The sequence below is a fragment of the Ovis aries genome, chromosome 1 (assembly GCF_016772045.2).
Source record: "Ovis aries strain OAR_USU_Benz2616 breed Rambouillet chromosome 1, ARS-UI_Ramb_v3.0, whole genome shotgun sequence".
NCBI lineage: Eukaryota > Metazoa > Chordata > Mammalia > Artiodactyla > Bovidae > Ovis > Ovis aries.
In genome coordinates, this window is record NC_056054.1 from 185,566,231 (window position 1) to 185,592,888 (window position 26,658).

Below are 26,658 nucleotides of genomic sequence, written 5' to 3' on the forward strand. Positions count from 1 at the left end.
CCTTGATTATTTCCACCAATTGATCCACACCACTGTCTCCTGGAAATATTGGCTGTCCTAGCAACAGCTCAGCCAACACACAGCCTGCAGACCATACATCTGAAGAGAAAAGAAAATAAGAGCTTATTAATATTATACTTTGTAGCTTACATTGTGTTAAAAACTGTTTGATACATTTTTAAATTTTACTTTGATCAGAGTAAATACCATAAGGAAAAGATGGTATAACCCAAAGCAGAGGGGAAAAGTCATCAAATAATCCTTAATAGATTTTAAAACTGTGTTCAACTTACGAAACAGGAAACAGGGCAATAAGAATATTCTAATAAAGGGTAATATCTTTATTATATGTAATATCTACATTAATTATACAGTATGAGATGTTCAAGTCTTCAACAACCAAGACAGAGATTATAGTATGAAAGCATAGAGCATGATTATTTACTCATTATACTTGAAAATAAGTTAAAGTAATACAATCTCTGCACATTAGCAGGTGCTTATAGAGAGTAGCAAGAAGGGTTCAATCTCCTATACACAGGAGAGTAAGCCAAATGCACATTTCAGAAAAAGAAAATTTTAATATTTTAAATGGCTAACTTTTGTCTTATAACTGACAGAAAATGTGCTTAAATATATGAATATTTTAAAATGCAAAGACAGAAGAATACATTGTATTTTACAAATTGTACAATATAATTCACTTCTGAGTCAACAAGAAACCTCAATCTTGACAGAAAACTTAAATAAATGAATTTTAATGATTTATAAATAAATTTACAAAAGGAAAAAATAAAGCATATATCCTGGCTTACCCACAACAGTCAGTCCTGGTCTAGATGACTTCCTGATAATAATGAAGAGCATCCCCTTTATCTCTTAAAAGTATTACCAAATGGAAAGATACATTTTATGGGCACTTTATTTAGAGCCCACTACTTAAGAGTTCCTGCCAAAAAAAAAAGCTAATTTTCTGGATTCCTCGGTTTTATATGAACCAACAAACATGGCTTTAGGGAGATGAACATAAATCGTCGCTGGGCTTTCCATCTATCACTAGGGAGGGAGAAAAATGACTAATGGCATGCGTGACAACAAATAATTTAATCAGTTTAATGCAATAAGATGCACTATCATGAAGAATTGGAAGCTAACACAATATTGTAAATCAGCTATCCTCCAATATTTAAAAAAAAAAAAAAGAATTGGAAATCCTTGCTCCAATAACTACTTTTTACTGGCCTAGACAAATAATGATACAAAATTCATTTAAGAAATTTAAGTTGATTTTGCCCAGCAACTCTTTTAACATCATTGTTAAAAAATATTTCTAAAATGTATTTGTATTAGTACACTTTTAAATATCTTTTTGTTTATTTACAAATCTTTCAGAGTCTTAAGAAGCAAGTACCCTAAATCTAAACAGGGAGGCCAAATCTTGGCTTGAGAGGGTTCAATGGCCCCAGCTGCGTCAGGAGACTATGGGGAATCCTAAATTCAGCAAGTCAGAATCTGGTTTTAGGAGATTTACTTTACTTTAGACAAGTAAATGTGAAGGTGACTGCTGGAAAGCAGGTACTCATCCAAAAAATGGATTCCTAGTAGAGAAAACACACTACACTGGCCCTTCTTCTGTGAGAAGATTCCCAAAGAACTGCTAAGCACATGGACATTTACAGAAGTAATAAACTCTTAAGAGGGTCAAAGGTTTATATAAACATGCCTTAATACGTCAGATGATATTGTCATGACTTTTTAGAAAGAAGCAAACCACATTTATTTTAGGTGAGGTTGGCAAAACTCACCCCAGTATGAATCTCATTCCTGGTATGCAGATGATTAATTTCATATATGCGAATAAAACATAAAGCATCTAGAAAATCCAAAGACTGTCCAAAGATAAAGGGCTGAAATTTGCTCTTTGGGAAGAGTCAAGTTAATAAATACCACAAAAAGAACACCACTTTTTCTACAGTACTTTCACTAACATTTTATTTAACCCTCACGGCCACTCAGAAAGGTAAGCAAAACTGTTACTAATCTCTTTTACAGTTTAGCTAAGTAGTAATAAACCTGGAATTCAAATTCAGGTCTACTCTTAACCAAAATATCCCTTTCACTATTTCTCATTTGTTCCTGAACAGAATAGGCCATATAACATAGCCATGATGAAACTCTAAGCATTATGAACAACACACACTCTCTCTCTCTCTCATATTCTCTATCCAGGGGAGCGGGACACACAAATACTCACTCACTCACTCACTCTATTATACTCTCTATCCAGTGCAGCAGGTCTCAAAGTATGATCTGTAGAGCCCTGAACCTCCTGGACTTTTTCAGAGCTACTGAGGGCAAAGTTATTTTCATAAGAATACTCAGATGTTATATCTTTTTCACTATGCTGACATTTGCACTGATGGTGCAAAAGAAATGGTGGGTAAAACTGTTGCCTCTTGGCACAAATCAAATTGTTCCTTGGCATTTAGCCCTTGGGCAAAAAAAAAAAAAAAAAAGGTAATATTAGTAATATATATTTCTGTGTAGAGGTCTTTGTTCATATTAGAGAATTTTAACTTGTATAAAAGACAAATGGTCCAAGTTCTGATTTTTCCTTGACTTTCTGTTATTGTGGGTTTTTTTTTAAATTTTTTGGTTGGTCTTTGTATGCTTTGTTTGTTTTTAGACTAAGGAATTCTCTTCAAAAACAACATATAACAATAAGGTAAACTACCTGCATGCCTAAGATTGTTCCTTTCTTAGCTTCTTATTCACATCCAACTGTTCACACTCTGTATGTTCACTCCTACTAGTGGGCTAAAATGAGGTAGAAGAGGTGATCAACAAAGAATGAAGCAAACTGTCTCTATTCAATGCCTTCTATCCTTAAAGATCTTTTGTGACAACTGCTGCAGAATCTGAATTTATTCAAACCACTAATGAAAAAATTAGTGAATTTTTCAAAGCTGACTTAAAATTAAATAATCAATTGAGTCAGCACAGTATGAGTGTCAGTAATATCATAATCCTATCACTTTAATCATAAACTTAATGGATGAAAATTCTCCAACTGGTGATCAAGCTCAGAGAGAACTATTTCAGGGGAATTTTTTAAGTGAAGAAAAGGTATACTTAGAATTTATTTAAAATTTTAAGTTTAAAATAACTGTAATCTTAAATCATACAATCACAGAAGAGTAGCTTTATTATTCTCTCATAATCCAAGAAACCTAAAAGTAGAATAGTAAATATATTTTAAATTCTGTATATTTTTACAGAATAAATCTTCAGGAAGAAACATATTTCAGGGCATATTTATCTTTATATTTAAGTATAGATTGGTACTACTAAATTACTAAAACCAAGATATAATGCATAATTATAAGCTATTATATTCAGATACAGTACTTACCTATACTAGAGGTATAATCAGTGGCTCCAAAGATCAACTCTGGTGCCCTATAGTACCGAGAACAGATATACGAAACATTGGGTTCTCCACGGACCAGCTGCTTTGCACTAATAAAAAAAAATCAAAAGCAGAAATTCCTTAAATTAAATCTAAACCATTAAAGAATCTTAACTGCTATCATTTGCAATACAATATTTAATCTAAGAGTCTCATAATTCCAATCATGCAACATATAAAAAAAGAAAATATGAGCCGTAACTCTCTTATAACAAAAGAAACATAATTTTAACATATCACTCCGAAAAAAGAATAGTAACTTTTAAAGAATGCATTTGTCAACTATCACTTGAAGAAAGAGTTTAAAAAAAGTTTAAAAATGATAAATGTTGAATTTCTTCTGCTATTTTCCCCTGAATTTCACTCTAAAATACAAAGAAGGAAGGTCAGAAATATAAGAGGTACCTTCCCTCACCAAAAAGCACTATAATTGATTATAAGAATGAATATTGCTTACCCAATATGTTTTTTAAATGGGTAAGAAATTGGCCACTATTAAAATTTGACTTCTGATTCACAGCGAGTATCCCATGGCTTGCAGACCCAACCTACTTTATTTTTTCCACCATTTGGTCAATTTATTAGCTGTCTTAACATCTGCTATCCAATAAAAAAGATAGGTCCTTTCCTGTAGGGCAGAGATAATTCACAGCCTATGAATTCTAATTCCACTGTTGTAAATTATTAACAAATCACATATTCTCTAATTCAACGTTCCTTTCCAAATATTTTGTGGCATGTATTTTAAATATTAAATTAAAATTAGTTTCTTTTGAAATGTCTCAAAATTACTTAAAGATACACTGAAATAAACTGCTATAGAAGCTAATCATTTTGACATACAATAACAGGGAAGATAAATACAGCAAATAAATACAAACAACAAAATTAAAATAGTAAAAAATAAAGTAACAAAACAAGTAAAAAAAAATCTTTTTAGGTAAAGGTACAAGAAAATCAGAGTAGAGGCAGATGAAAATAGTCACAAAGGTTTCAGTTTGGGCGTTCTTTTCTTCCATTTATTTCTGTTCACTGATAACGCTGACCATAACCTGATCTTTCTTCATCACAAGTTTTGAAGGTGGGAAACAGTTTATCCACATACAGCAACCACTTCATAAATTAATAAATACTAATCCCTTAATGAAAATTAAGACACTTTCATAGCATAACTGATAAAAGTTTCTACCTTATAAAGGATTTATTAAATTAACAAGACAGATTCCAATTACATTGTCAGAAAATTCACTATAAGATAAAGGTAATATTAGAAATACCACAGCCTACAGATTTTTTTCACTACTTGATGAAGCTGCCTTCAAAGTGTGTCCCAAACTCTACTTGCTCAAATCAGACGTTAACAACAAAACAGTAGCTCTGTTATCAGAGCCATTAAAAGTGAACTCTTCTTACCACAGAAATGAAATCCCTATTCCAAACATATTAAAACAAAGTGATTTCTATGTCCCAATAAAACTCCCATAGCAACAGTGTTCTAAAACTATGGTGAGAACAGAAACTCCACTAACTTGGTATCTCAAAAGCATTTTTACAGTGCACACAAGTCACTCTCAAGCAGGGGAAAGACATCCCATAACAATAAAATTCATCTGATTTGGGCGTTTTATCCTATAGACGCTTGTTTCAAGCACCAAATAAAGAGTTTTTGATTTAAAATCCTTTACCCATTTCTTATAGTCGAAGGAACAGTTAACAGCCCTGCAAAATGAGTTGGATCCTGTGATAGATGTCTGAAATCAGAAAACTGTGAAAAGGAGATGATCTAAAAGGACACTTTTGTGAGACTAAGAATTAACTCATGACAAAACAGATGTGTATTTTTTTTAAAGACTTTTCCCCAAGAGACAACCTGTGGAAAATATATACTGTAATAAAACCAAAATTTAATCTGTGGGTTGACATAAACAGCATTACAAAGAAGGAATACCAATATTAGCAGGTGTGGGTCAACATTTATAAGCAGCTGAGATAGAAAGCAAGAATTTGTGAGGATAAAAAACTGGTGAGAATTCAAGGCATATGATGTCTTGGGGATTACAAGAAGAGAGAGTGCTAAAGGTAATTACACTAGAGAGGAAGTGAAAGTTTAACTGCCTGAGTTACATGTGGATACAGGCCTGATTTCATGTTGAAAAGTCAGATCAGAGAGGCACAAAATGCTCAATACTATAAGATGAAAAAGATTAATTCTTATTACACTGTATATTTTACCAAGCAATACATTTAAAAAGACAGAAAGAAAACTGTAACCTGCAATAAAGAAGAGAAAAATAAACTAAATTGTAGAGGAAAAGGAAGAACACACAGCTACTAAGCCTTTTACCTAATCTCTAAATTGAGGTTAACTCAATAGAGAGTAAGGTATAATAATATTTTTTAAAAAATTAGTTCTTACTGAAAAAGGAATATATACACATGATAAATGGGAACAATTTCTAGGAGTTAAATTGCTGGGTGAAAGACTATATACATGTATAATTCTGAGAGAATTTACCAAAACTATCCTCACAAGAACTGAACTAGTTGATACTCCCTAAGTAAGTATAACAAAAGGTAACTGAAAGAACAGATAGGGTAGAAGGGTGGGGTTGAAGATTATAGAAAGGAAAAGAGAGCTAGTTTACCTTCCAAAGTCACAGAGTTTCAAGACAGCTGTATCAGGATCCAACAAGAGGTTCTGTGGTTTAATATCCCGATGGCAGATTCCAAAGGAATGGATATAGGCTAAACTTCGGAACAGCTGATACATATACAACTGGAATAGAGAGTAAACATTAAATGAATATTTATTTTCTATCCCAAACAACTCAGAATCCTTAAGCAGGAAACAAAGTATTCCAGAAAAGAATAAGTGAAATGCTGGGGATTGTTAGCACTCACTCTTTCTTTAACAAGCTTCATGGCATTTCTATCAACTAGCTAATTATAGTTTAGTTACCCAATGTTATATTTGTAACATTTATATAAAACATCTTCTAACAACTTAAGAAAGGACATTTTACAATTTGCTTTCATAATTTTTTATTTTACTAACCACAAGACTGTTTTTTTCCCCCTAAGCACAAATTTAAAAACTCACAGGGATATTTCAAATCATATGACTACTAAGTAACAATTAGATCATAAGCTAGTCTTCTGTTTTGTTTTGTTTTGTTTTCCAATTTATCATCCTTTGTCAGGCCCAGAGGTTATTGACACAAGAGGTCTGGGAAAATTCATATGTGAACTGAGAAAATTTATAATCAATGATCTATTAAAGACATCAGTAAATCTATTAAGAGCATCACTACTCTTCTGCTAATATCCTTCGGAATTAGGTAGACTTCAAAATGCCATTTAAAAGCATATCTGAGATGACAACTGACATCAGTCAAAAAAAAAGTCAATTTTATTACAAAACAAGATACACCGAAAAACTGGGTCTGTGTAAAAGAAAGAATTAAGACTCTTGACTGGTGAAAAGGGGGTTTTTGTGTAAAGCATGTGAGTGTATCTTAAACTTTCTCTTTGTTTCAAGGTCAGTGTTTTGATTCACTTATAAATTTTTCTGACTACTCACCTTCTGACTTCTAACCCAAAGTTATATACCATGAAAAGAACTTTGACATGATTCAAATCAAAGATACCAGTGTCTTCGTGAAAAATAACAAAAAACAGTTAAAGGTAAGATAAAGCACTGAAATAAGGTATCATCTATAAATGAAATGTTCTGACTTCTACTAAAATATATCTCATCACCAATTAACATGAAATACTTAGGACAGAGGAACATACTAACAATACTATAGTAATCTCATCAGAAAAATCCATTTTATTATTATAAAGCTTAAACTGTAACTACTAAGTGAATCTTTTGATACTCAAAACATTTACAGTCAATGCCATATAATTTTCTAGAGTTATTTGTATAAAAAGTAAAATGTAAAAAATTGTACTTAAGATATCTGAACTTTTAAACTTGGTGAAAGTCACTCAGTCGTGTCCAACTCTTTACAGTCCACAGAATTCTCCAGGCCAGAATACTGGAGTGGCTAGGCTTTCCCTTCTCCAGGGTTTAAACTTAAACTCCTAGTTAATTTTCACAATGTCATAGTTAAACAAATAATAATCTGTTTCTAATAATCTACTACAACTTCATAATTCAGTTCAGTCAGTCGCTCAGTTGTGTCTGACTGTTTGCGACCCCATGGACTGCAGCACGCCAGGTCTCCCTGTCCATCACCACTCCTGCAGTTCACTCAAACTCATGTCCATTGAATTAGTGATGCCATCCAGCCATCTCATCCTCTGCTGTCCGCTTCTCTGTCCCCTCCAACCATCTCATCCTCTGCTGTCTGCTTCTCTGTCCCCTTCTCCTCCTGCCTTCAATCATTCCCAGCATCAGGGTCTTTTCAAATGAGTCAGCTTTTCGCATCAGGTGGCCAAAGTATTGGAGTTTTAGCTTCAACATCAGTCCTTCCAATGAATATTCAGGACTGATTTCCTTTAGGATGGACTGGTTGGATTTCCTTGCAGTCCAAGGGACTCTCAAGAGTCTTCTCCAATACCACAGTTCAAAAGCATCAATTCTTCAGCGCTTAGCTTTCTTTATAGTTCAACTCTCACATCCACTCATGACTACTGGAAAAACCATAGCCTTAACTAGAAAGACCTTTGTTGGCAAAGTAATGGCTCTGCTTTTAATATGCTGTCTAAGTTGGGAATAACTTTTCTCCCAAGGAGTAAGCATCTTTTAATTTCATGGTCGCAGTCACGATCTGCAGTGATTTTGGAGGCCCCAAAATAAAGCCTGTCACTGTTTCCACTGTGTCCCCATCTATTTGCCATGAAGTGATGGGACTGGATGCCATGATCTTAGTTTTCTGAATGTTGAGCTTTAAGCCAACTTTTTCACTCTCTTCTTTCACTTTCATCAACTAAAGAGGCTCTTTAGTTTTTCACTTTCTGCCATAAGGGTGGTGTCATCTGCATATCTGAGGGTATTGATATTTCTCCCTGCAATCTTGATTTCAGCTTGTACTTCATCCAGCCCAGCAATCTGCATTATCTATTTGGCATATAAATTATATATATATTGATATTTCTCCCAGCAACAACTTCATAATTATGCTGGATCAATTACCAGCCACTCTTAACATGGGTTGTAGGCTTCCCAGGTGGTTCAGTGGTAAAAGAATCCGCCTGCCAATGCAGGAGACCCGGAGACATAGGTTTGATCCCTGGGATGGGAAGTTCCCCAAGAGGAGGAAATGGCAACCCACTCCACTATTCTTGCCTGAAAAATTCCATGGACAGAGCAGCCTGGCAGGCTACAGTCCATGGGATCACAAAGAGTTGCACATAACTAACCATAAGCACTATTAACATGAGTTTCAGCAAAGAAATAAGATTACTATTGTTATCAGGTCCCCCAAATTAAATAACACCTCAACAAAGTCTCTGCATATTTAAAATCACCAAAAGTTTAAACTTCAGCTAAAGATACACTAATCTATAAATGGCAATAAAACACTGAATTTATTAATGTTTATAACCATATTTTTATAATTTTATATGATATGCTTGCTCTGCACAATAAGGGATTTAAGAAATTAAATAAAAAGGTGCTATGGGTATCTAAATTAAAATCCATAATTATTTGTGAAAAAATTCATTTCTCAGAAAGATTACAAGTATTTTTAGTACCTGGGTCATGAAAGTTTAAAAGGTAAAGGCTTCACACTTAAACTGTAAACAATTATAATGAAACTCTAGAAATACCTACTTTGCAGCTTTCTCCCCTCAGTATGATGCAATAATATAGTTAAAACACACCCAGCACTCTCCTCTGCTCATAATAAATACCTCTAAAATGGGAAACTGCTCGATTTTTACGTACCTTGACATAGATCACAGGGAGCGTCTGTTTGGCTCGACTATAGTGTCTGGCAACTCTGTAGACTGTTTCCGGAACGTAGTCCAGCACCAGATTAAGATAGACCTCATCTTTCTGAAAGAGTTTATTAAAAACAAACCAAAGAAACAAAATTAGGAACTAGTCTTTAAATATTCAAATTAGAGTAAATTCTCTACACATTCACTTATTTGGATTTTTAAAGCAAAGATTTATGTGGTCAATTTTAATTATAAAAAATAAATTCAGAATATAACCATAATAGCAAAAACAAATCTACTACATTTTTTTAAACTAACAATTTCATGGCAAAAACACAGTCATTTCAATACTGGTACAATTTCTAATCACATTTAAACTATTATTTTGGTTATACGATTTTAGAAGGTATCATCTGTCATAAAATTTAGTATTTTCTAGTTTGAGAATCATGGCCCTCACCTCATCCTATCAGGAAAGGTGTCACGGTAGGAGAGCAAGCACAGACCGGGGATCTAAGAGATGTGCATTGCTGCCCTCACTCTGCTGACTGACGCATCAGTGCAGTGCAGTCCAGTCGCTCAGATGCGTCCACTCTTTGCGACCCCATGAATCGCAGCACGCCAGGCCTCCCTGTCCATCACTATCTCCCGGAGTCCACTCAGACTCACGTCCATCGAGTCCGTGATGCCATCCAGCCATCTCATCCTCTGTCGTCCCCTTCTCCTCCTGCCCCAATCCCTCCCAGCATCAGGGTCTTTTCCAATGAGTCAACTCTTCGCATGAGGTGGCCAAAGTACTGATGCATGCAAGGCATTTAATCTGTATATGCTTCCATTTCTTCAACTACAACATGAAAAGCGGGACTTCAAAATTTCTTTACCCTTACAAAAAGATTTTATAGTTATCTGTAGCCTGTAATTAGTAAAATAACCACTTGTATTCTACAATTAACTGAACAAAAAGAAAAGAATAACTTATAAGGCACTGAGTTACCATACTCATAAGAATACTACAAGTCTTAATGTTTAAACATTCATTCACAGCAGCATAAAGACACCAACCCAAGAGCAGGGGAAAGAAAGAAGGGAATTCCAACTAAGTACCAAGGAGGAAAGAAGAACAGAGTGCTACCTTCACCATGTTCATGTGACTATCAGATAAGAAAACTGAAGCAGAACACAAAGCTGAGAATCCCTGTGTTCAAGTCTAGAACTGGTTACTGAGTGGGTAAATCTGGAGGCAAAACTTCACAATCTTCCCAGTTTGAAGTCATCTTATCTAACAAACTAAAGTGGAGAATTTCAATTTTCAGCATTTATTATGGCAGCAGTCACTGCAGAGGAAGTAAGGAAATAAGTTCAGTTCAGTTCAGTCGCTCAGTCCTGTCTGACTCTTTGTGACACCATGAATCGCAGCACGCCAGGCCTCCCTGTCCATCACCAACTCCTGGAGTTCACTCAGACTCACGTCCATCGAGTCCGTGATGCCATCCAGCCATCTCATCCTCTGTCGTCCCCTTCTCCTCCTGCCCTCAATCCCTCCCAGCATCAGAGTCTTTTCCAATGAGTCAACTATTCGCATGAGGTGGCCAAAGTACTGGAGTTTCAGCTTTAGCATCATTCCTTCCAAAGAACACCCAGGGCTGATCTTCAGAATGGACTGGTTGGATCTCCTTGCAGTCCAAGGGACTCTCAAGAGTCTTCTCCAACACCACAGTTCAAAAGCATCAATTCTTCGGTGCTCAGCTTTCTTCACAGTCCGACTCTCACATCCATACATGACCACAGGAAAAACCATAGCCTTGACTAGACGGACCTTAGTCGGCAAAGTAATGTCTCTGCTTTTGAATATGCTATCTAGGTTGGTCGTAACTTTTCTCCCAAGGAGTAAGCGTCTTTTAATTTCATGGCTGCAGTCACCATCTGCAGTGATTTTGGAGCCCCCCAAAATAAAGTCTGACACTGTTTCTACTGTTTCCCCATCTATTTTCCATGAAGTGATGGGACCAGATGCCATGCTCTTCGTCTTCTGAATGTTGAGCTTTAAGCCAACTTTTTCACTCTCCTCTTTCACTTTCATCAAGAGGCTTTTTAGTTCCTCTTCACTTTCTGCCATAAGGGTGGTGTCATCTGCATATCAGAGGTTATTGATATGTCTCCCGGAAACCTTGATTCCAGCTTGTGTTTCTTCCAGCCCAGAGTTTCTCATGACGTACACTGCATATAAGTTAAATAAGCAGAGTGACAACATACAGCCTTGAGGTACTCCTTTTCCTATTTGGAACCAGTCTGTTTTTCCATGTCCAGTTCTAATCATTGCTTCCTGACCAGCATAAAGATTTCTCAAGAGGTAGGTCAGGTGGTGTAGTATTCCCATCTCTTTCAGAATTTTCCAATACCCAGCTGCTGATGTGACTGGTGATAGAAGCAAGGAAGTAGGGTGCAGGTAAAAGACATATCATCTAAAGTCAGTATGAAAGGGCATTTCAGTTCAGTTCAGTCGCTCAGTTTTGTCCGACTCTTTGCATCCCCATGAACTGCAAGCACGCCAGGCCTCCCTGTCCATCACCAACACCCGGAGTTCATCCAAACCCATGTCCATCGAGTTGGTCATGCCATCTAACCATCTCATCCTCTGTCATCCCCTTCTCCTACCCTCAATCTTTCCCAGCATCAGGGTCCTTTCCAATGAGTAAGTTTTTCGCATCAGATGGCCAAAGTATTAGAGTTTCAGCCTCAACATCAGTCTTTCCAATGAACACCCAGGACTGATCTCCTTTAGGATGGACTGGTTGGATCTCCTTGCAGTCCAAGGGACTTTCAAGAGTCTTCTCCAGCACCACAGTCCAAATGCATCAATTCTTCGGCTCTCAGCTTTCTTCACAGTCCAACTCTCACAGCCATACATGACCACTGGAAAAACCATAGCCTTGACTAGACGGACCTTTGTTGGCAAAGTAATGTCTCTGCTTTTTAATATGCTATCTGCTGCTACTGCTAAGTTGCTTCAGTCGTGTCCAACTCTGTGCAACCCCACAGACAGCAGTCCAACAGGCTCCCCCATCCCTGGGATTTCCAGGCAAAGAACACTGGAGTGGGTTACCATTTCCTTCTCCAAATATGCTATCTAGGTTGGTCATAACTTTCCTTCTAAGGAGTAAGCATCTTTCAATTTCATGGCTGCAATCACCATCTGCAGTGATTTTGGAGCCCCAAAAAATAAAGTCTGCCGCTGTCTCCACTATTTCCCCATCTAATTGCCATGAAGTGATGGGACCAGATGCCATGATCTTCGTTTTCTGAATGTTGAGCTTTAAGCCAACATTTTCACTCTCCTCTTTCACCTTCATCAAGAGGCTCTTTAGTTCTTCTTTTCTTTCTGCTATAAGGGTGGTGTCATCAAGACAGAAAACTACATTCAAGATGTGTGCATCAAAGAACACAGCAGATCTCAGCAAACAGTTTATTAAGACAGGATGCCATTGACACTACTACCTTTACACTTTTCCCCAGTCTTTCATGGTCTCCTCTCCTTCCTCCATACCTAGCTTAAATTCCCTGATCCAGAATTACCCTCACTTTCTAACAAGGGATTTGGTAAAGAACAGCAAAGCCCCGCTCCCTGTTTTTATAACTCTTTTTTCATCCTCACCCTCAGTTTGTAACCTTGCTTGCACCACTACATGTACCCATTTTCCAGCTTCTGTCCCTATATACTTTTCTTCACTACTCTAAGTAGAGATACGCTGACCAAGCCCCTTTCTAAGCCAAACTCTGCTGCATGTAAACAAACTACTCTGCTCTTCCTACTCATACTCATGGCTTTAGTAATTTTTTTTTCTGTCGATTATTTTCTTTTTCTGAGAGCATTACGTGCTATTATTTCGATAAAACAAACAAACAAACTTTCTCTCTAATCACCCTGATAACCACCATCCTATTTTCTGGCACCTTTTAACAGCAAAATTCTTCAGAAAAGGGGTCTAAATTGACTTCCTCCAATACCTTGTTCTTCTCCTTCTCTATAAAACTTACTCCAGTAGAATTTCACCACCACTATTCCCTCAGAATTATTCATTAAGGTCAATAATCTCCTTGTTGCTATATTCAATGCCAATTTTCAGACATCATCTTTCCCCTCTCTTATACCTGACTTAGCAATGATCTGAAATAATCAATCATGTTCCCTTCTTTGAAATACTTGCTTCAGTTGGATTTTAGGACACTACGCTCTTTTGGCTTTCGTCCTATCTTACGGACAGTTCTCTGGCTCTCTATTTCTTCTATGCTTTATCTCTTAAGGAACAGAAGATTCTAAGGCTCAGTCCTCAGATCTCTGTTCTCTGTGTAAGCCCACTCATCCAGTCTAATGGCTCGGTATTACTAAACACTGATGACTTCCAAATTCATATGTATCCTGGATCTCTGCCTCTAAGGATATACTCTCCAGGCTAGTATTTCCAATATGCACTTGACACTGTTCAGGCTAAAAAGCTTAGAATCATCATTTCTTCTCCACTCTCTTTCTCCCAAACATATACATACATTCCCATATCAAAAGAGTCTAATAGTTCCATCTGTAAAATTTATCCAGGATCCAGCCACTACTTACCATCTTCACTGCTACAACCCTGGTCTGAGCTACTCTGAACTCTCACCTGGATTACTGCAATACCCTCCTAAACAGTCTCCCTGCTTCCAACTCCAGCCCTTTACAATCCAACATCAATAAAATATAAAGTAGCTTGTATCTCTTCTACTCCACTTCATTAAGATTTATTCTTACAGATAAATGGTCTACAAACTCCTACACATACACTTCCTTACTTCCCTCTGCTCACTCCTCTCTGGAGACAAGAGCGTCCTGCTGTTTGTTGAACACATTTGGCAGGCTCTGGCATTCAGGGACTCTGAACTGATCAGTCTTTCAGTCTGGAATGTTATTCCCCAGATATACACACAGCTCACTCTATTCAACTCCTTCAAATCTTTGCTCTAGTGTGACTTTTAGAGTGGCTTTCCCTAGTTCTCCCATTCCAAATTGTAATCCATTCCTCTACCCCCAGTTCCCATCAGCATTCATCATTTTCCCAGGGATACTTATCACGTTCTAACCAGAGTTTACTTTTTATTGTTGGCTTCTGCCCCATGAGGACTGAGCTCCACGAAGGAAAACTTTTTTTTTGTTTTGTCCTCTGCTCTATTTTCAACTAGAATAGTGTCCAGCACACAGTAGGTATTCAAAAAACACTTGCTGAATTAATGAAGATCAGAGGGAATGGATACTACCTAAAAATTAGGATGATGGTCTGCCAAGTTTTAACTAAACAACACTATGAAAAGTGGCTATGGAGAAGAGGGAAATTGGGAAAATGAGAATCAAAGTAGCATGAGCAGCTGGAAACCTAGAAGAATCCAAGGCCTGGACCAGGACATAGGCAATAAGGATTTTTTAAAAATGAGCCATAGGGCAGGTATACTGTATACTGGCTAGTTAAATCAGACAGTAATAGAGAACCTGGGAAACAAAGAAGTTTGGATTAATTTAGCAGTCTCTAAACTTGGGCAATTAGGTAGGTAATGAGACAAGGAACATAGAAAGAGCAAAAAGGTGTGAGGGGGAAAAAGTTAGTTGAACTTTTACTTAATGAATATGAGGATATTTTAGGTAGCTATGTTTTGTAGGTGACTGGAAATACCTAGATGGTTGGTCAAGTCAAATTCAGGAAACTAGAGTAGAGCATAGTTAGAGACTCAGGCAGTAGCTGAAACTATAAGAACAGAACCATTCACTTAAAAGCGAGGAAAGGAGTATAAGATCCTTGAAATTTAAGAAGCAGGAGGCCTTAGGGGGAAAACTCAGCAACAAGAACTAAGAGAAATAAAGGAGCAAGGGACGACTAGCACAGAAAGACCCAAAGCTGAGTTTTAATAATCTTGAGATGGGGAATGGCAAAGTGTTTCAACAGCAGGAAGGATGCAACTGAAAAGGCTTCTGAATCTGGTATGAAGTGGTTCAGTGATGGTGCTGGAAAGAGTAGTTTCAGTCCATGGTGCCAGCAGCAACCAACCTGTACTGAGTTCAAGAGTGAGCAGATGGCAGGTGAGAAATAGGAGGCAGTTAATCTAGTTTGTTCTTACAAAATCCCTAATAGTACAAGTAAGGAGAGAACTGGTAACTTGAGGGGAAATAGAAGTCAAATTTAAAAAAAGTTAATGTGCTTTTTGTTTGTACTTTTTAATGGCTAAGAGAACCAAATTTATTTTTAAGATAAAAATAGAATAAAGTTTTAAGAAAGGAAAGGGATAACTGATGAACCAAGGTTCTAGAACATGACAAGAAGAGGAAATCAAAAACGCAGAGAAGGTATACTCTGTAGTAATTAAGAGGCAAGGTTAGCATGAGTCACACGAACTACACAGAAGTCCCAACTCTGCTACTACCAGTTATGTGACCACAGCAGGTTACCTTACCGCTTGAAGCCACAGTCCACTGTAACACAGTACTGCTAATGATACATACTTTAAAAGACTGTCATGAAATTGTAAGATACGATCCATATACAACTCTTGAAGCATATTACCTGGCACAGAATAAAGATTTAGCTTTAACTATCCATTTTAAAAAGAAAAAATACCGTATTTTTTTCTGTACATCTAAAATAAGTGATTAGGTGTTAGGCAGAATACGTAAAATGAATGCTATGTCTGATGACCCCATTTCTTATAAAAAGGTGATTAATACAGATGTCAAAATTATTCTTTTTTAACTATTATATGATTACAGGTTTCTTGATTTAAAAAAAATCTTTTGACAAAGCTAATCACAATGAGTGACCTGGAAATATGTATGGTAATTTAATACATTTGCTAAATAATCATACCAAAAGTGAAGAACAAACAGACTAAAAAATGAATACCAAGTTCAAGGAAGATTGAACTTGGAGGGTCCAATTATATTTGGAGCAATAGTTTACAGATTAATATAAGTCTATTTTTGTACATGTTTTCCTTTATTAAGGGTTGCAAAAGCCTAAACAACACACGTAGATGTGTGAAGCCAAAATGTTTAACACAGTAAGAGGTGGTAGCTGGTAAAAATAGATTAGATTAAGATATAATTAAAAGAATGTTACTTAAAAAAAAAAAAAAAAAAAAAACAATGTGCCTGTCAAACAAAACATATCAGGGGATGGATCTGGCAGTCAATTTATAATTTACTGACTTTAACAAACCACCTAATATTGCCACAAATCTAGGGAAAATGCCTTAAAATGGAAGACCAAATTAGAATTTAAAGACGCTAGTAGTCTAGAATGCTAAGCCAAATCAACAATAAAAAATTTAAGAAAGATAAATACAAAACCCAATCAAAGTATCAATTCATTACATAAAAAGACAGATAAGACTTGATAGTAATTCATCTGGAAAATAAATGATAGGTGTAACTGAATAGAGCTCAAAAGGAATCAACATTGAGATGTAGCTAATGAAAAAATTTGATGCAATATTAGGTGTTACAGAAGAAGTACCGTGTTCAGATCAACAAAGATAATTCCACTCTACTTTGCATAATTCAGGCTTTATTTGATGTATGAATGATATCCATTTTTAGGCGCTATATTTTATTCATAACATTAACAAAATACCACAAAGGAAGGTTACTAAAACCAGGTCAACTGTTTTCATTTATTACACTCTGAGAAATATGGAGATTCATATTATATTTGTAGTAGTACTTTGCAGATTAATATGTCTATCTTTTTGCTCAAATAAATTCTATTTATTCACTCTATTAATTAATCAAAAGCTTGTCAGTTTTCTTTAGAACCACCGTGGAGGTCTGTCCATTTTTTGTAGGTATAGTGTTAACTGTCCCTTGACATTCAAAAGTTGTTGTTTTAACTATCTTCATTTTCTGAGACACAGGAGGTATCTTATATTCAAAGGCTCTTTGAACAACCTTTCACTTTTCATGCTTATATTCAAATCAAATCCACTTTAAAAAATGTATATGTAACTGGGTCCTAAGACTAAAACAAACAAAAAAACAAACCAAGAAATACTACCACCAATAGTGTTTTGAAATAAATGGGCTCAAAATCATATTCTTTAAATGCTCTTGTTACACCTGGAGATGTTCTGCCATAAATTAAACAACCTCAGGAATAATCCTCCCTGAGGGGAAAGTGCCCATTCCTAGGAAATGTCATCACAGCAGAGATATAATATTTTCATGTTCCTGAAGTAGTTTTGTAGCAGTTATCTTTTTATCAAAAGATAATTTAAGAGACTGAGGATACTTAATATTTGAAGAAGAAAGAAAGACCAGGATTCTGCATTCCTATCATTTCTAATTTTTTGGAAAATCTCAGGCCTGTTGTTTTCTTAACACAATGTCTTTTGAGTTATCAAACAGAATGCCTGAATATTCATAGATTAGCAGAAAATTTTAAAAATAAGTGTAAAACACAACATATAAAGAGTATCATTTAGCTGGAGACACTGAAAACAGTCTCCTAACATAATAAGAAAGTAGATTTCAAAAAACAGTTACTAGGCTTCCAAACTACATGATGTATAATTCTAAGAATATTTCTCTCCATGGTTCAGTTATCATTTTTATTAACAAACTATTCTCTAACCAGTCAATCCTAAAGGAAATCAACCCTGAATATTCACTGGAAGGACTGATGCTGAAGCTGAAGGTCCAAGACTTTAGCCACCTGATGCAAAGAGCCGACTCACTGGAAAAGACTCCGATGCTAGGAAAGATTGAGGGCAGGAGAAGGGGGCAACAGGGATGAGATGGTTAGATGGCATCACCAACCCAATGAACATGAGTTTGAGCAAACTCTGGGAGACAGCGAAGGACAGGGAGGCTTGGCGTGCTGCAGTCCATGTCATGTCCAGTTAAGAGTCATGTCTGACTCTTTGCTTGAGTCGCAAAGAATCGGACATGACTTAGTGACTGAACAACAACAAACTGCTGATAGCTCCTCCTCTATGAGCTCCACTCTAAAATTGTTCACTTTTAAGTTAAGAAATTTAGATGACAAAATCTCTGCAAAAGCTGGGATAATTTCGTCCACTGGAAAACAGATACAACTTACTATGATGCTCTTACCCCAAGTTTTCAACTTGAGCAAACAAAGTTGCTTGAAGATGCAGTTGTAAGTAGAACTGCGTTATCATTCTAAAAATTTGATGGGATGCAAAGCAGCATGCAAGAGAACCCAGTAAAAAAGCATCCAGCAAACTATCATGGTGACCCAGGGTTCTCCTCAGAGTTGAGTTTAGGGTACCTGCACTGCAGAAAAATCTTCAAAGCAGATGCCTTTCCTCTGATGAATGTGCCAGGCTGGTTAAAGATGGAAATAATACTAACAGGAAACAGTATGGATTAGGAAAAAGAGAAATATTCTTTTGCCTGGGAGACTGGGGGAGGGGATGGGGAAGGTGCTGAGCACCTAGCATACAACAATGATTAAGGCAAGCTTCATCTTTATCTCACTCCTTCAAAGAAAAGAAATACTAAAATGATACAAAATCTTGAAAAAAACTGTACCAGAAGAAAAAAAATATGTGTGTTTGCAAATACTGGAGGACAAAATATTTATATGCTATTAAGGAAAACAATGCCAATCTGACTACATAAAAATGTAAAGCTTAAAAAGAAACAGAACCAAATAAAAATATGACAATTTGGGGGAAAAACTGTTTACACATCATAAAGAGCTTACTTGTTTTTGTTTAAAATACAAATAGCTCCTGTACATCAATAAGAAAAGACTAACATTCTAATAGAAGAAAATGGAAAGGGGCACAAATATATGGCCATACAAATGGCAAACAAAAATGTAGAAAGATGCTCACTCTCATTCATAATTAAAGAAAGGCCATAAAATAACAATGAGCTACCGTTTCTTACATATCAAATTGGAAAAGAAATTAAACCTGAGAAAACTAAGTATTGGAAAGCTGTCTGTCCAAAATGCACCATTATACACTTCTGGTGAAAGCCCCAATTCTTGCAATCTTTGGGGAAGTCAGTGGGCTAAAATATTCACCCCAAAGTGAAGATGAACAGACACATCCAATTTGACTCAGCAATGCCATGTCTAGGAATGAAGTCTATGAAAACAATTCTGTGCCTGTGCCTCTGTGTATGTACATGCACACACACAAAGATGACTAAAGATTTGTGAAAAGAAATTTAAAATAATCTACATGCCAGAAAGTAAAGACATGTTCAAAATCCAAAACCAAAGCAAAACTGAAGCCCACAGTAATTGAGTTATGACAAAGGAAAACAGACGGTTAGCCGCAAAGAGCTCCCAACGACCAAAGCAGGAGCATTTGATTAATAATAATAATAAAAATAGAATGTTTAAAATTATGAATGAGATTGAGCATCTTTCTACAATTTTTTTTTTAATTTTTCTAATACTACAAAAAAGTACTATTACATTATGCTGCTGCTACTGCTGCTAAGTCACGTCAGTCGTGTCGGACTCTGTGCGACCCCATAGACGGCAACCCACCAGGCTCCTCTGTCCCTATTACATTATAACTCAAAGTATAAAGTAAATATGCATGAGTCCACACTGATATAAACAACAGCTTAATAAAGAAACAATCATCACCCAAAAGAAATCCAAATAATCTACACAGCGACTTTACCCTTAAGGAAAATAACTGCCCTCTTCTTAGGTGTGGGCTGTGGATAGCGACTTCCTTTCAAAGGATACAGCATGGAAGAGGGGAGAGAGTAACTTTACAGTAGAGAAAACTGAAAAATTCAAGGTCAGCCAGGTGATGAAGATTAATAGCAAATCGTGTTGACAGCACATACCCTTGATGTGATATGCTGAAAATGGCACTCTGTGGTCTTTTTCCAAATAACCTATAGCTCTAGTTTCTTATGAGAAAAATTCCAATAGTGAGGCAGTCTACAAAATATCTACCTACCACTACTCAAAACCGCCAATGTCATCAGAAACAAAGGAAGTCTGAGAAACTGTCATGGCCAAGCGGAACCTAGGGGACATAGTAACTAAATGCACTAAGATAGCTTCAATGGGATTATGGAAGAGAAAAAAGACATTAGGTAAAAACTAAGGAAACCTGAATAAACTTTGGACACTAGTTAATAATTATCTATCAGTAATGGTTCATTAATTGTAATAAATGTACCATACTGATATTACATGTTAACAATAAAGGAAATTGGGTGCAGGGTCTAGGCACACAGACATAAAAGGCCATATTATTATGCTATTATGGTAACATATGATATGCTGCTGCTGCTGCTAAGTCGCTTTAGTCGTGTCCAGCTCTGTGCGATCCCACAGACGGCAACCCAGCAGGCTCCTCCAGCCCTGGGATTTTCCAGGCAAGAATACTGGAGTGGGTTGCCATGTCCTTCTCCTACATATGACATATGTGCTCATATATGCATATAGGAAATTTGCCTATGTGGAAAGAGATTTGGGGATTTTAAGGATTAGGGTTAACATCTTATTTTTGTCTTCTACCCCTCTGTTATTTCAAATTTTTTTTTTATAGTATGAATGTAGAAATATTTTAGTTTCACTAAAATATTATGATAACATAAAAACAAGGTGATAATTAATAATAAAAAGGAACTTATAGATTCACATTTTCAAGCAGATGATAGTCGGCATCTTACTGCTGTAAATAACATTTATAACTCAAGAGGAGGTCTAGATAATTCATCCACTTCAGGGAGTTTTACATTACCTATATATTTATTCTTTAGGTCACACTCCAACAAAAATGTCAGCATTTCTTCACTAAAAGTTTCATCGGATTATCTATTTCTATTATACTGTAAGATAAATCACCATGAAACTTAAAGAAAGATACAAAACTGGTCTTATTTAGGCAACCTCTCTATTTCAGTGAATAAAATTCTTGTTATCAATCATTTTCACACAGTAAAAAGGTGAGAATGAAAAAAGCCAGAGGCATTAATTTTGTAAACTTGACTACATATATACTTAGCCACAACTCTGTATAACATTTCTGCATGTATGTCATTTCTGTAACAGGATTTCATTTAATTTAAAACGGCAACACACCAAAAAATCCTTTTCTTATAGGGAAGTTGACAAACAATTATGAAACTACTTTTACTTTCTCAGCTTCACATCCCACTACTGGCCCCATAACTCCCTACTTTATATATCTGAAATATTGAAATACCTGTATCTCCTCTACATAGACTATGCTGTTTAACTCCAACAAACTTTTCAAAAATCCTGTACTTCTAAACTTGACACATACCTATTCTGCACTATATATCAAAATAGCTCTTATTTGGGCTTCAAACCCTGAATAACCATCACCTCTCCTATGTAATTCATTTGCTGACCCCTCTGTATAATTTATTACTTTCCTCCATACTGTTTCTACTCCTAATACAAGTAAGTGTCATTCCATGTATCATTTTGCAGTATATTTCCCTCCTGTCCTCCTTCAAATTCAAGATTTTACACTTTGTACCTAAAACACTATACAATGCAGGTAAATTGAAGTAAGTTTTACAATTTGAAAAGAATAGGTGGTTGGAAAGAAAACACACTTTACAGCTGAAGAATCTACGTTTGAAAATGGTTCCTATGATTACTAACTATACAACACCAGGCAAATTCTTTAATCACACAAGACTTCCATTTTTCCAATGATAAAACTAACAAAATAGAATATCAGCTATCTAGTAGTACTACATGATGGAGAAGGAAATGGCAACCCACTCCAGTATTCTTGCTTGGAGAATCCCAGGGACGGGGGATCCTGGTGGGCTGCCGTCTACGGGGTCGCACAGAGTCAGACACGACTAGAGTGACTTAGCAGCAGTACTACATGATTTTTAAATGAGAAAAATGTATTTCAAAAGCAGTTTATAAATCATAAAATATTAAGAAAAATTGCATATTTAAGATTTAAGACATTATGTAATTCCAGTTAACCAAATGAATATCTCTAGGAATTTGAATTTGATTAAATTATACATAAAGTGTATTTATCTAATATTTTAAAATATTTATTTTTGTATATGTTTAATAAAGTGTTAGTAAAACGGTGCTAATTTTTTGTGTTTGCTTAAACAAAACTAATGAGGTAAAAAGACATAAGATGATTAGCATATGCTCAGTCATTACTTTTTAAATTTATCCCTCTACAATACAGTATGCACCCACTACAGTTGGAGGCCTCTATTTTATTAAACTTTTCTACCTAGAATAACAATTTCACTAAGTAGTCCACAAAGTGAGGAAAACAATAAGAGGGGGAGCAAGACTTCTGGAACAGCAGTACAAGGAGTTTAGATCTTCTCCTCAGCAAAGCAAAATGATAAAATGCTTAGCCAGCAACTGTGAAATATCTAGAAATTGTTCTAAGGGCACACAGCAAGTAAGAAACAAATCTTGATAACAACTGCAAGAATCTATGGCATTTTAGCAAAGACCTGCACCTTTACCCTGTCATCCTATCTCCATGTATGGGAAGCTCTATTCAGGACTCTCTCTGCGAAAGAGTTGAACATGACTGAGCGATTGAACAACAATCCAGCACTCTACTCCAGACAGCACCCTCTCCTCTCAGCTCCTAGTCAAGGACTACGGTTTCACCCCAGGAGGGACAAGCTGCACCCCAAGTTGCAAAAGATTTATCCTAGCCAAGAGAACTGTCTCTCCCTTCCCCCACTCAGCCCCCACAAGTAAGTCAGAGAAGCCCTACTCCAGGCATAGCAGGCTGAAGCCCTTGACAGTCTCATCCTCAATTTGCTCACAGGAACAGCTACCATGCTGGGAGGGCCAACTTGTGAAGACTAGGGGGTGCAATTGCTACTGCCCGTCTTTCGGTGCCTTCTCATACAGTGGGAGTGTAACTCTGGGAAAAGTGAGTCCTCATCCAGTTCTAGGGTATGAGCGCAGGGGTTCTATCCAGGGAGAAAGGCAGGCTATGTGCTCTATTGCAAGACATTAACTATTTGTAATACAGAAGAAAGAACTCTAGCCTATAACTGTTGCCTGAAACCAACGGAGATCTTTGCTGTTGTTCAGTTGTCCAGTCATTGTCTGACTCTTTGTGACCCCATGGACTGCAGCACACCAGGCCTCCTTGTCCCTCATCATCTCCTGAAATTTGCCCAAGTTCATGTCCATTGCATCCATCCATGGGGATGCCATCCAGCCATCTCATTCTCTGATGCCCTCTTCTCTTTCTGCCCTCAATCTTTCCCCTTCATGGATCACTGCCTTGTCGTGGCAAAGGGGCTTGCATAACTCAATGAAGCTATGAGACATGCCATGCAGGGCCATCCAATATGGACAGGTTGTAACAGAGAGTTCTGACAAATGTGATCCACTAGAGGAAGGAATGGCAAACTATCCCAGCATATTTGCCGTGAGAACCTCATGAACTGTATAAAAGGAGATCTTTGTAGACAGCAGGCTGGTAGGCTCATGGCACAAACAAGGCAAGGCATCATTAAGTTTAATAGAAAGAACCAAGGGAAAATATAGTCAAGAAGAGCCTACTTGGAATTACAGTCATCTCTGTAAGTTGATAAGGATGTGCACAGCTGCTAGCTGAGCAGGATGTGGGAAAACCTGAAGCACTCCCTGAGTTGCTCAGATACATCAACATACAGCAGAAGTACTATTGCCACAAGTGGCTTACAAACAACCTCTGACCATACACTTGAGTAAACAATAAGCCACTCTGAGGCAATAGCAACTCCCAGGAAGTAAAATCACATTCATCCTGGCAGAGAAAAAGACTGAGTGTCCAAGGCTACAGCCTCTCAGGAGCAATGAGAGGGGAAATTCCGATCTATCAGTCCCTAGTTCAACATGTGGCAAACAAATAATGAACTTCCTGAACTATGACAACAGCATTCAAGCCAATCACACATCCAATGGTAAAGGATAAAAATATAACTATGTTTCAAGTCATAGCCTTTGACCAATATATGACATTTAAAAGAGGAACGATCTCTAATCAATCTCTAATCAAACTGATCTCTAATCAATAACCTTAACTTCTACTTGAAAAATTAGGGGGAAAAAAGGGCAAAATAAAACCATAGGAAGGAAATAATGAAGACTAGAACAGCAATAAATACACTGGAGAACAGAAAAGCAATTAAAAAATTAATGAAACCAAAAGTTGGTTCATTGGGGAAAAAAAATCAACAAAATTGATAGGCCTTTAGCTGACTGACCAAGAAAAAAAAAGAGAGAAGACTCAAATTATCAAACCAGGAATGAAAGCAGAGACATCACAACTGACCTTACAGAAACAAAAATAATTCTAAGGGAAAAGTATTAACTTTATGTCAATATATAAGACAATTTAGATGAAATGAAAAAATCACCAAAATGGACAAAAGAAGAAATGAAAAATCTAAGTATACTTATTACAAGCAGAGTAAGTGAATTAGTAATTTTAAATTTACCACAATAAGTCATCTGTTGTAAATGGCTTCACTGGAAAAATCTGCCAAACTTTCAAAGAAACAATACCAATTCTTCAGGAAATTTTTCAAAAAAATAGAAGAGGAAAACACTTTCTAACTTATTCTATGAGGCCAGTATTACTCTGATACCAAAACCAGACAAAGTCATCATGAACTGGGAAAAGAAAGAAAGATGGCTAAAGAACATGAATAAAGATGCAAAAATCCAGAGAGAGTACTCTATCCCAAAACAGAAGAATACTTATTCTTCTCAAGTGCACATGGGATATTATCCAGAATAGCTCATATATTAGGCCATGAGACAAATCTCAGTAAGTTTTAAAAGACTAAAATTATACAAAGCATCTTCTCTAACCACAATGAAATTAAAACCAGAAATTAAAAAATTCAAAACGTGTGGAAATTTTAGCACAGTGTTACAGCAAACTGTTACAGCAAACTTTAGCACACTGTTAACAACCAAACGGCCAAAGAGGAAATAAAGCGAACACATCTTTAAACAAGAAAAATCAGAAAACACTTAAGAGATAAATGAAAACAAAAACAAAAACTCAATGGAGGCAGCAAAGCAGTACTCGGGAATATACAGAGAGAAGATCTTAAATCAATAACCTAACTTTATACACTAAAGAACAGAAAAAGAAGAGAAACTAAACCTAAAGCTACCAGAAGAAAGAAAATAATAAAGATTAAACCAGAAATAGGTAGCTCAGTGGTAAAAGAATCTGCCTGCCAATCAATGCTAGAGACACAGGTTTGATCCCTAGGTTGGGAAGATCCCCTAGAGGTGTGGAAATGGTAACCCACTCCAGGATTCTTGCCTGGAGAACCCCACAGACAGAGGGAGCCTGGAGGACGACAGTCCACTGGGCTGCAAAGAGTCGGACACGGCTGAGCGCACACCTAAAATAAGAGAACAGAAAAAACAACAGGTTTGAGGAAACCAAAAGTTGGTTCTTTGAAAAGATCAACAAAACTGACAAACTTTCAGTTAGACTGACAAAGAAAAAAGAGAGAAGACACAAAAAACTAAATCAGAAATCAAAGTAAGGATATTAGTATCGACCTTACAGATATAAGGACTATAACAGAATATGGTGAATAAACTGTATACCAACAAATTCGATAATGTAGATGAAACTGATAAATTACTAGAAACACACCAATTGATAAAGTGACTCAAGATGAAATACAAAATCTCAACAAACTTATTTAACAAAAGATTCAATCAGCGGTCAAAAACTTCCCCAAAAGTAAAGGCCAGTGCCGAATGGTTTCAATGATAAATTCTAACAAACATTTAAAGAAGAATTAAGAACAACCCTCTCAAAAACTCTTCCAAAAATACAGAAAAGAAAAAAACTGCCAAGTGTTTAGGTTAATTCCTTTCATATAGTAAGCACCATGTAAGTCTGGGCTATTATTACTATTTATTTACTATTACTATTATTATTATTGGGCTTTCCCAGTCACACATTGGTAAAGAATCCGCCTGCAATGCAGGAGATGCATGTTTGATTCTGGGGTCAAGATGATCCCTTGGAGAAGGAAATGGCAGCCCACTCCAGTATTCTTGCCTGGGAAATCCCATGGACAAAGAAGCCTGGTGGGCTACAGTCCATGGAATCACAAAGAGTCAGACACAACTGAATGAGCACATATACACTATTATTATCATACAGCAAAAGGCTGCTGCTAAGCTGCTAAGTCACTTCAGTCGTGTCTGACTCTGTGCGACCCCACAGACAGCAGCCCACCAGGCTCCGCCATCCCTGGGATTCTC

At 36.5% G+C, this 26,658-nt stretch overlaps 1 protein-coding gene across 6 annotated transcripts in view; it reads right to left on the reverse strand.

Moving 5' to 3' along the window:
• The window catches only part of GSK3B (glycogen synthase kinase 3 beta), a 218,976-nt gene that overhangs the window by 68,562 nt on the left and 123,756 nt on the right, over positions 1–26,658 (reverse strand). For all 6 annotated transcript variants that reach the window (XM_012178649.5, XM_060417607.1, XM_012180332.5 and 3 more), the window contains exons 4-7: positions 9,369–9,479; positions 6,115–6,245; positions 3,413–3,519; positions 2–99 (exon numbers count right to left, since the gene is read on the reverse strand). In XM_012178649.5, the coding sequence (XP_012034039.1) occupies positions 2–99; positions 3,413–3,519; positions 6,115–6,245; positions 9,369–9,479 (447 nt within the window). The remainder of the gene's footprint in view (position 1; positions 100–3,412; positions 3,520–6,114; positions 6,246–9,368; positions 9,480–26,658) is intronic.